The sequence below is a fragment of the Nilaparvata lugens genome, chromosome 3, assembly GCF_014356525.2.
Source record: "Nilaparvata lugens isolate BPH chromosome 3, ASM1435652v1, whole genome shotgun sequence".
In the NCBI taxonomy this organism is placed as follows: domain Eukaryota; kingdom Metazoa; phylum Arthropoda; class Insecta; order Hemiptera; family Delphacidae; genus Nilaparvata; species Nilaparvata lugens.
Window position 1 is genome coordinate 51,753,638 of NC_052506.1, and position 12,074 is coordinate 51,765,711.

At 35.5% G+C, this 12,074-nt stretch overlaps 1 protein-coding gene across 11 annotated transcripts in view; it reads left to right on the top strand.

Annotated features, from left to right (window-relative positions):
* LOC111051247 (tetratricopeptide repeat protein 14 homolog) overlaps positions 1 to 12,074 on the top strand; it is a 52,066-nt gene that overhangs the window by 25,684 nt on the left and 14,308 nt on the right. For 7 of the 11 annotated variants that reach the window (XM_039423984.1, XM_022337713.2, XM_022337727.2 and 4 more), the window contains 7 exons: positions 917 to 1,039; positions 1,590 to 1,877; positions 4,203 to 4,238; positions 6,011 to 6,148; positions 9,151 to 9,236; positions 9,915 to 9,980; positions 11,902 to 12,049. In XM_039423984.1, coding sequence (XP_039279918.1) covers positions 917 to 1,039; positions 1,590 to 1,877; positions 4,203 to 4,238; positions 6,011 to 6,148; positions 9,151 to 9,236; positions 9,915 to 9,980; positions 11,902 to 12,049 — 885 coding nt within the window. The remainder of the gene's footprint in view (positions 1 to 916; positions 1,040 to 1,589; positions 1,878 to 4,202; positions 4,239 to 6,010; positions 6,149 to 9,150; positions 9,237 to 9,914; positions 9,981 to 11,901; positions 12,050 to 12,074) is intronic. The other 4 variants (XM_022337719.2, XM_039423985.1, XM_039423988.1 and 1 more) reach the window with 1 other exon arrangement.

Here is a 12,074-nt window from a genome sequence, read left to right on the forward strand (position 1 = left end):
GATCACCCACTATGCAAACCTCATTTGACCACTTGTAACTTGTACCTTTTCCCTAAACTCAAGACCTGACTTTGGGAGCAGAGCTTTCATACTAACGAGGAGCTTCAAAACAACGTCATAGCCCACTTAAACTCATTTGGCGGCAGCAATTTTATGATGAGGGTTTTGGTAGGCTGGTCCATTGGTATGAAAAATGACTTAACAGTCACGGCTATTATGAATAAGTGTAAGTAAATTTTGGTAAAAAATATATTCTTTTATATGCATTCATCTTTTATTTATGATCAATCGGAGGTTGAAATAAAAATGACCCTGGTACAGTTACACTCGAGCCAAGTAACTAAGAACTAGTCAGAGCTATTACTAAGGGTTTTTGGAGTGGATAATGATTGTGCAAGTAAAGGCAAGCCGCTAGTAAACAGTAGGGGGCCTGGTACGCTCTCAGCGACCTTGAACCTTTTCCGAGAATACTAAGTATTACTAACGTTGGAGTGAATAAAACGTAGTAACACCTAGAACTACCCTAGAAGTATCTACTGGGATTTTTTCAAGCTGGGTCTGAGCTGACTAGCTTTCATTCAACCAACGCTGACAGTTTAGAGTGAATCTCATTGCGGAGCTATTAATGCGCCATGCCACAGAGAAGAAATCCTTTGTCTGTGACCATGAATAGCTCAACTTATTAGTAAATAGGACGAAATCCGAGTGAATAAAACCATAGATGAGTCTACTTAATAGTAAATGATAAGTGTTTTTGTAGTAAACACCAAGATAGAGCATACTAGGTTTATTCACTTTGACTATATTGAGCATACTAGGTTTATTTACTTCAACTATATAACTCTAATTCAATTTTTGTATATCTTAAATCCAATTTTTAACTCGGTATTTCAATTTGATTGTTTGGGTTTTTCAGACATGCCAACAGTTGCAGCTTCAAGAAAGCCATAGAAGATTTCGAAACTGCTCTCAAACTAAACCCCAGTCATCAAAATGCGAGGAAATATTTGGGAGAAACTCTGGTAGCATACGGAAGGAGGTCAGTATTTTACTTGAGTGTTTTTGCCTCTTGATGTCCAATATCTTCACATGAATGTAAAGTTTTCTGTTCTACGCTTTTTTGATAATTTACCATGCAATCAATACATCCAACCACTTTTCAAAACTTTAGTCATTTTACTCAGTAACGTGGGGTTACTTATGGGGATACTTATTGGGGTTACTTTTATTGCCTCGATATTTCCATGTATCTATGTAATACATTTTATCAAGCTACATGATGATTTCTAGATTCATTCTGACCTTCTATGTTTATTGACATGACTTTTCATTTTTTCACTTTAATACCGATATTCAGTCAATTATTATTTGTACTATTATACTTTGGTCTATGAGTAGACAAATTGGTCATCATATCCTTACACTTAAATTGCATTTAACCACATAATGATTGGATATCAATACTCATGTGAAAAAGTCGTGTGTAATGAATTTATTCTCGAATTAATAAACACCATGCTATCTAGCAGTAATTATGGTGTAATTAAGACATTTTTAGTGTATTTGTAAAATAATTGTTTGTTTTGCAGTTTTGAGGAGGAGAACAAGATGGACGAAGCCATCAAGGCGTATGAAAGCTGCTTGGCGATTCTGCCTTATCACGAGGAGGCGCAGAACTCGATCGACTACATCAAGAACAAGACGACGAACGGCACGAGCAAGGTGGCGGGTGCAGGGGAGGTGGGGGGCCTCTCGCTCAACAAGGCGCAGGGCGTCAAGGACACGCTCAAACAGCTGTTGGGTGACGCCAAGGATGACGGCCACAGCTCAGCCACCACCGCCACCACCTCCGCCAAGAAGAAGAAGAAAGACAAAAAGTACGCGAAAACACTGTATCATGAAGTAGAATGTAGCAACTAATTATTATGAATCAACAATCTTTCTGTAGGGTAGTTACTGTCTACTGGCTACTAGCATAGAGAAACTATAGCATAAGAAGATATCCCATGGTTCATGTTCCAAATGTAACTCAAGCCGATAGTCCTAGTAGTTTCGTGAAGCTAAGTGACGCTGGTAATCTCTCATACTGTGCCGTTCTTACACTCTCACTCGGCCAAAACAGTAATAATAGAAAGTAGTCGGCAGTAATTGGCTTGAAATTTGTAACATAAACGACCTATACCAGGGAATATCTTCTTAAGCTATCTTTTCTCTAGGCTACTAGTCTTGTATAGATACTAGCTGCTTCTAGTCTTTGAGTTTGCATCTTGGGACTAGAGTGAATTCCTCTTCCTAGGCAATGAATTCCTGAGAGACGACAAAGTTGTAAATCCTTTACAGTTCCTATCAAACTCCATACTAAATATTGATGATATATAGAGTTAATAGGTGGAGGAAAACTGTGTTGAATGTCTTATGTTGGACTATTTGACTGATGTGGACAACAAACCGTATAAGAGTCAGAGTCAGTTTGTTCACATTGGCGATTCGCGAACAACAAGAACTTCAATTGACTTATGCGTGCTCTTTCAATTTGGCATTGGATTATATGTCACAGTTTACATAATGTGTAACCTCATTCATATTCACCGACACAAGTATATGCCAATGCCACACAATAAAGTATTTTTCAGCCTGGCATGATAATACTCAGGCCGGATTTCACCACAAACTAAACGCCGTCAGGCTAGCTACACACACATAGACTTTTGTTGGTACGAATTTTTGCCGTCCTTATAAATTCTATTGGATTAAACAGATGATTTCAAACAGATTATGTTTGTCAAGTTCCGTTTAATCCGCTAGAATTCGTGAGGACGGCAAAATATCGTACGACAAAAATCGATGTGTTTGTAACTGGCTTTAGAGTTAGCATAAACTGCAGTTGGCCCTCTGACAAATTGGATTTCAGCTACTTTTGACTAACTTGTTGAAGAATCCAACGACCAATCTTGGCCGGAAATATATGGCAATGTGACGGAAGTATGTTTACTGTTGAGTCGAAAGTCGTCTGTTGTAAATATTTATTACAGCTCCCAATTTTGGGTTGTTATGAATAATAATAGTATTCAGGACCATGTTTCAATTTGGTGTCAATTATGGTACCTATTTAGGATCAAATTTTTCCATTTTAAAAATACATGTATGAATAATTTAAACTATTTCAATAAACACATTTATATTCAAAATATAAGTAAAGTTGAGTTCCTGTAATTTGGTGACAAATCAAAATTTTATTCACAATTTGGACAATTGAGGGTCCTGCCAAACCCGAAGGTTTTTCAGCGGGTGTCCAGTTACAGAAAAATAAATTACAAAAGTTAAATAAAATTGGACAAAATGAATATGACACTTCAAAGATTTCAAGTTAAGAAACATAGCACTATTCTATTCCTTGAATATTTTGAATTATTATTTTGAAAAAAGGCTATTCTAATGCTTTTAAATGTATTCAGACATATCTGAATATGTCTCTATCTTCCCAAACATTGATGATTTTCTAGATTATGTTATCTTGTTTACACACTGTTCGACCATTTTTATGGCAACTCACTGCCACTTTGATCTACTAATCTCTCGTTAGTCACGCAGCGTTAGTTTTTACATGTTTTCGCTGGTGAAATCAATCTTTGGGTAAAATTATTGGGTGAGTTTTAACTTGAGATTATAAAACGAAGTGTTAGCGTGAATATGGTGAAATCTACCCTCAGTCTGTACCTGCAACTAGCAGCACAGAAACAGAGTAGCAATTGCCGTAAATGGCTTTGTGTGTTCTTTTGGACACGTTACATGTATTCTGTTAATGGATGTGAATGAGCTTTTCAACTTTGATAGGTGAATCACAAAATCTAGTTAGGACTTGTTGTGTGATCACATTGGATGCATATACATATACATGTGCAAGTGCACGCTTGGTTATGACCAAGCGCGCAGATGAGAAACAAAATCTGGAAAGAGCAATAGAAACACTCACAACGAACGCGTGCACTTGCTGGTTGCTTTCAGTTTGTGAGCAGCTACATGCAAGTCACAACGTGTTTCAATGGCACATATGTGCACTTGCACATATAAGTATTCAATGTGATCACATCCTGATTGTAGCAATCTGCAGCTAATATTAGTAGTATGTATTATTGTTTACAAAAGTATAACCAATGTTACCTGATGTAATTATATTCTAACTATTCCTTTTGTGATTTTAGGCCGTTTTTTCTATCTCGATATGACTACCTATTCAAGTATGTATAATAAGGGAAAAAGTTATATTTTACCTTGATAAATTCCACTGAGGATTTTCACAAGTTTGTTTTTTTGCACAGCAGTAGTTGAATCTAGTTTGAATCACTCTATTGTGTGTGTCCTTTGGACATTATTTCAAAAGTTCACTCTCCTCTTTTACTACTGCATTCGATAGCACTGTCTAAAGCCTTGTACACACGTACGTACAAATTCGCGCGAACAATCATATGGACACATGCCTCGGCATTTACTGTACGTCCTTGTGGACGTATGCCTCAGCATTCAAAAAGCTATCTGATTTGCAGACGACACGAAGACATGGTAGATGTAAATTTTCCACATCATGACAACAATGGCGTCATTCCATCATTGAAGATAATTACAAAATGCAGCTGTATCATTTATTTTAATGACTAGTATAATAAAATCAAAAATAAAACTTAACAAACGATGTTGGTGGGTTGAACGATTGTAGGTTAATAGATTGAAGTGAGGAAATGAATTGCTACATGACATAAGATATGAGATTGACAATTCAAACTTTATTAGGATGTCAAAACATTATTTTGATTATTATTCATCATTATTTTATTATATTCATTATATTATATTCATTTTATCATATTTATTATTATTTTATATACTGAATCTTATTCAACTAGTTATCCAAACAAATGATACCATTATGAGGGAAGCAATAACTTCACAATAACGATTGGCCCTAACTTTGAGATTCTTGGCATTAGGCGATTCATTTGTTTGTTTACAATATCTATTCTGAATCTCAAAACGGAAAATTTTTACAATAATTCCAGAAGTTTTGATGACCTAATCAAAGCACTGAACACTGTCCCACAAAATTACAGTCTTCTTTAACCAAATTAGCCATAAATTGAATTAAATACTGAATTACTGTTCATTTTAAACTAACTCTGCTCATACACATGACAAAACAAGATTCTCCAAAAGATTAGCTTCAAGATTTACCTATGAGGAGGAATACTAGTTTTAAGTTTGAATAAATCTCACTATAGATAGCCTAGTTATCTAAAAAGTATAATAGCATATTGAAGATTACAATTTTAATTACCAACTCTGATATCATAAAACAAGATGATTTGATAGCTACAATAAAATATGTGAGCTATTCTTTTTGTAAGAACCCTTTAGAAAAGCTATTTTCACTTGAATTATACAGTTCTAAATTTGTTAATCATGATACAAATTATATACTCCATGCATTTTTCTATTTAAGACTTCACATATCCTACAAAATTACAAAAATCCTACAATTTACAATTCGTTATTGGATCACAAGATGATTTGTCATTCATTAACCTAATTCATTGGAATTAGGTTATGGTGCCTTCAATGTTTACGTTTTGCCTCACACGTATTGCAAAAAAGCGTCCACACATACATTCAATGCTCGCCCGAGGCACCTTTGAGCACGCCAAAATACCGACAGGGTTCCGGTTCGCCCACATGCCTCGGTGAACAGTGAACAGACGTGCGAATGCAAGCCCATACACATATGCTCACCCGAGGCAAACGTACGTGTGTACACCGTTTATAAGTCAATGCCGATAAAAATGAGAACCAATTAATGTTGGTTAAAAAGTTGAGATCTTTGCTTTCTCAGACACAATCTTTGTGTGCTGTTTTGCACAATACTTCTTGGTGGGTGTCTAAATTTAATTTGGGTGTTGATAGATGATGTTTTCGATTGGTTGAATGTTGAAGTAGCATATTGATGAGTGTTTTGTAACAGACGCAGAAGACATCGGCGCTCTTCGTCAACTAGTAGTTCATCGTCCTCGGCCAGTTCCAGCTCCTCTTCGTCTTCTTCGTCATCTGACTCTTCATCTGCCTCCTCACAGGACTCGCACCATAAGAAGAAGCACAAGAGGTCAGATTCATTCCTTATTAGTTCAGCTCTTATTAATCAATCGCCTATATATTACATATGCATTGTTGACCTTGCGATTATTCTGATCATTTTTGAAGAAACTGGTTTTGGAACATAGACGGGGCCGCACTACCGATCCACTGGGTATTGCTCCTTAAAAGCTCAAAAAGGTTCATCCTCAAACTCCCCACTTGCTTACTCTATTGTTCTCTGATTCCGCATCATTACCCTCATTAGTGGCCCTTCTCTTTGCTGGAAGGCACTTAGCGAGCTTCTTACTTTTTACTTCTTACTCTTCTTACATTTTTAACTTGTATTTTCTACAATTGAATATGTGATTAAGTAGGCCTACTTGTACGACTTGCTAAGGTGAGTTCATATTGCTACTCTCATTATTTACATAATTAGCAATATGCGACCGTTGAAGGGTCACTAAAATTTTTATCTGTCCATCTATTGTTTTCGGCGGCCCCATCTCGTTTCCATTACCCGAGGAAACTTGTGAGAAAATGTAAACAATCATAATGGTGATAAAAGTTTCTGAAAATACTCCAGGTAAGATTTAATCTTGAGAGTTACTTGTGCTAATTTTAGTAGTAATGTCTAGTTAGATTGAGCTTCAGCTGAAGAAAATTGAATATATGGCTCTGTCGCAAAAAAGATTCAAATTTGAGCAGAGTAAGTGCAGCTTAAGACTGTGCCATCTTTGGGTAGGAGTCATCACTTCACAATGATGTTTTCATCTTCATTAAAAACTAATACTATTTAAATTATGAATAGATTGAATTTTATATCAATTTGGAATCATTGTATAATTTTACTTGAGTCGATAGAATAGTGCATTACAGCTACTTTTGCACCCTCCTCATTTGGTAGGTCCTTTACAATAATGATGATCTCTTTTTCAAATACATTATTTTATTTTTTCATAATTATGACATTAGAGGAAAACTAGGCTGAGCCTATACTATTTCTCTCCAAAACTTTTGGTAAAATTTTAATGTTGTGCAATCTCACACCGCTTTGTCAATTGATTTTCGGTCCAGGAATAATGTTTTGAATTTTGAATGATTCAATGATTTTATTACAGCCAGAAAATACATAAAGTACACTAGGCCATGTCATTACAATAAAATTTCTAACAGAATTACAATAACAATACATAAATAAAGATAATACACAACATGCAGTGCAAGAGCAGGCTTCAAAGCTATTCGGTTTCTCACAAGAAAATAATAAATAATAATACAGAAATATCAATAAACAATTACTAAACTTCAATTCTATCACAGTCTATACAGCCTATTCTAATTTTAATCTATACCTACTTTTACAATAAATCTTGAACAAACTAAAACCATAGAAACTCTATTATCACAGTCGGCAATTTACTTAGTGCTTTACACAGTCAATTTACATAGTGCTTGGGTCAGACTCGTCAAACTCATTAATGGAATAGAACGGGTTGGCGACCAGCCATGACTTGACCCGCTTCTTAAAGCTCACCAGAGGCAGCTCTCTTACTTCATCAGGTAGCCTATTGAAAAATCTAATGCCAGATATGGGAAAACTTTTCCTGGATCTTTCCAATCTCACCCCGGGCAGGACCAGGTTTCCATTTCCCCGTGTAGCGTGACTGTGGATCTGATTTGCCCTGGTGTACAAATGAATATTCTCTCTAACCGAAACCAAGCACTCGTATATGTACAGGCTGTAAACTGTCATCACTCGTAAATGTACAAACAATGGTTTGCAGTGATCAATCCAACCAGCTCTCATCACAATTCTAATGGCTCTTTTTTGCATTAATAGCACCCTATTCACACTCGCAGCGTGCCCCCACAGCCTTGTACCATATGCAATATGGCTCTGGAAAAAAGCAAAGTAAGCTTGGCGCACAAAACCGTCAGGCACACATGATACAAGCCTTCTAAGCAGAAAAATGACCCTACTTAGCCTTTTGCAGAGCTGGCTGATGTGAGCCTCCCAGGTCAACCTACTATCCAGGAAAACCCCAAGAGCTTCACAGTACCCGTGGCAATCCCAGAATTGAGGCTGAATGATAGCTCCTGAGTCTTGTCACTGTTAAGAGCCAGCTTATTTAGATCAAACCATTGAGACGCACTATGATACAGCTCCCTCACAGCAAGCCTGGCAGAATCTACGCTCTTATGATCCGCAAATAGTGATGTGTCATCTGCGAATAACAGAACACCACCATCTACTGAATAATATATATCATTTATTGAGATGAGAAAGAGCAAAGGTCCCAAAACTGATCCCTGTGGGACTCCATGTTTCAAGGGTGCAGGACTTGATAGTTCACCATTCCAGTCCACAACCTGCAACCTATCACTCAGGTATGATTTCATCAGTCTGACAGCACCGACTCCAAGGCCATACTTCTCCAGCTTTCCCAATAGAATATTGTGCGAGACACAGTCGAAGGCACGTGATAAATCACAGAGCAAAATCACAGAGCAAGGGTGACATAATACTTCAAATGAATTACTAAATGTATCACAATAAATTAAAAACTTGAGAAATATTGCACTTATCTGAAAAATTTGAATACAAAATCACAAACCTACTCACTATTGGGTTTGAAGCTTGTTTTCCTGTGTTATTCTTCATGATCTGAAGTCATGAACATTTGAGTATTGAATGACATCCCCTTGTATTATGAATATTGCAATTGAAATTCATTCTATTTCTTCATAAAAAATACAAATACATCACTAAGCAACAATGTCTATCATAATTGTGATGATCTCATGGACACAAGCCTGTAAGCCTATATATGTACACCATTATGAGAGATTAGTGGTCTTGAAAACGGATTTTCTTAATGATTGCATTACTTTAATGTAAGAAATGATATGATTAATTGAATGTAATTAGAATTTGTTAAATTCTTGATTTGATTCTAATCTTGCAGAACATTTTGTGTATTGTATAAACTGTTGTATTATTATTGATTTCGAATTGATTATCTGTTCCAGGAAAGACAAGGATCGGGATAGGGACAGGTCGCTGTCACCTTTGAGTAAACGAATGGCTATGATGGACTCCAGTATGGACAACGAAGGTAAGGCTTTGTTATTTTGTGTATGTGTGTGTAAATGTGTTTGTCTATTATTGTGTTGGTATCAACTGGTGGAGCCTTCTTTCAATGTTGTGATCATTTTCTTCTCCCTTATCAATAATTACCTCATTAGGCTACCAATAGGCTACTTGAATCTCAAAATTTCATCGAATTGTTCTTTCGAATGCTAATAATTATCATGTTTGCCTTTATGATACTCGAGTAATACTCTCAAATTGATGATTATAATGCGAAGATAATGTATTTGTTATTTTTGCATGCGTCACAGATAGGAAAGCTCTATTATTATCTTGAACTGCAATGATTATCGGCACTCTTATACTGTTGATCAAGCTGCAATTGATTCACCAAATCTTAATTATTTAAACTAATCTAATTTTGTGCTCCTGGCATTCTATTTGTTTCTCTGTAAGACTTTACAAACCGTCAATTCGACATTTGCATGTGCGATACAGATATAATTATATTTTTCAATAACAATTTCAAATTGTTATAAATAGTTATTGAATTTGAAGTTGATGGAAACGTTAAAACACAGGTTTGGAATATTCTAAAATGTGGAATTTGTGTGCTTTGTGTTCCTTTTTTTATGATTTCATTCTCTATTTTGCTGAGCTATTTTATTTTACGTCCTCTAAATGTTGAAATGGTTTTTTTAAGGTTTGTCTGGTTCTGCTCTGCGAGTTTCACACTATAATCCACCATCTATGCCAAACTCTTTCACAAGTGAGTACTGCACCACACTTGAATGCACATCTATTGTTATCTTATTTTACCGATTGAAATTTTTATACTTGTCTTTCCTCTTGTCTGTGTTCTCTCTTTTTTCTCACAAACTTTCCAATTTCTCCGAATGTGTCTACAACATCTTTAATATAAGAGAAAGATGAGTGAGCTAACGAAGACGCTGATATAAAAAGCGCTTGGGAATTTCAGCGCAAATGTAAACGCTTCGATGCAATGCACAGTGTAAATAGAATAGAATAAATTTATTAGCCAATAAAACAGGATGTCACAGCTTGACACATAGGCCAGTCAACATAAAAAAACTAAAAAACAACACTCATTCAATACAAATACTGTAAATAAAAACAATACAAAATCACATTTACAATAAAAACATGTACGGCATATTAATCCTATTCATATAACAGTAATATTAATAAATTCTAATTATTGAATCTTCTACATTAATTGTCATTCCGATAAACTCTTTAACTGAGTAAAAGGGGGTTTTCAAGAGAAATGTTTTTAAAATCTGTTTGAACCTCCTGTGATTAAGTTGCCTCACCTCAATAGGAAGCATTTTCATCAATTTAATTGCAACATTCGAGGGACTTTGGACAGCTTTATGCAGTCTGCTTCTTGTTACATTGAGCGTCAGATTGGATATTGTATTATAAGAATGAATTACATTTCTAACCCGATTTTCTCCGGATTCGTTTTCAGAAATAGTAAGCATTGCATTATATATAATGAATATAGAATTAGAATGCGAAGACCTTTTTAGGACAGAGCTCTGCTCCATGGCTATTGGAATTTCTCAGATTTGGACTATAAATACCCTGAACTTGCTCAGCATACTCGCCCTGCTTTCCAATGATGGTCTGCTCTCATTGGTAGAAGTATAGGTCCTACCATCGGGAGTGTTAACACATTGGCAGAATAAAATCAGTGAACAGTCGCAAAAGAACTAATAGTATTACTATTCTGCCTAGCAGAGCAGCAATCCATTTGAAATTAGGGCTTTAATGGTGAGTTGAAGAATATAATCGAATATTTTTCTCCTGTTGAAGTTTCATTGCACTCTTGGGGTATAATACTCGCTCTACAAAGCTGATGTACTTTTATAGATTTAACGATTTGACCTCTCCATATTTCTTACTAGAGGTGTGTTCTCCCTCTTAGAGAATTTCATTCTTGAGGTATTGTAGTATTCATACCAATGTTGGTAAATGGTAGTACAAACTGTAGCAATGCTAAATAAGATGGTCTTTATTGTCAGAAAATATATAAAGTCAATATTGACAATGTCAATGTTATTATGATTGTAGGAAATATTTCATTTTGAATGTTACCATCCCACACATGATATTAAATGTGTTTAAATGTTATTAAAGTAACAAACTCACCAAAAAACATTGTCATTGAAATGGGGTCAAATAATAATGTCGTTGTGCAAAAAAGGAAGTTGTAAAACGAAAATATACAGAAGTTTATGAAGTGAGTTGGGGAGTCTTATTTTGAAATATAAGATATCGTACATCATTTACAAATTCAATAATATTTTATGAATATACAATAGCAATTAATCTGCGTATAACAATAACCTATCCATAACGTAAGTCAAACAAGACTATATTCCTCAATAATTCTCGAATCAGCTATTGCCAAGAAAAACCAAATTCAGCATAACATTACAGAAGCAAGCCAAAACACTTGAAAACACAATAAATTACAAGGCTTTTTCCCAGCTATGAGAAAAAACATTTTTTCTATTTGATTTTGTATACGTTTTCGAATTTGAAGCAATAGGGAGTTTCTATGAAGTCTATTCTAACTAGAATTTTATACAATTTATTATATTTTTTAATACAATAATGTTAACAATTTGAACGAGTTGGTTGATATTTGATGTGTGATGCAGGTATGCAGGCAGCCCAGCCAGTAATGGAGGGGAGCGAGAAATCGGACGAGTATGAGCATAGAGTGCGCAAGTTCCTAGCACAAACAAAGGGGGCTGACTCTGACTACGAAGAGAAAATTCGAAAATTCCTCGATGAAACCGCAAAATGGTGAGAATGCTATTTTGGCAATCAA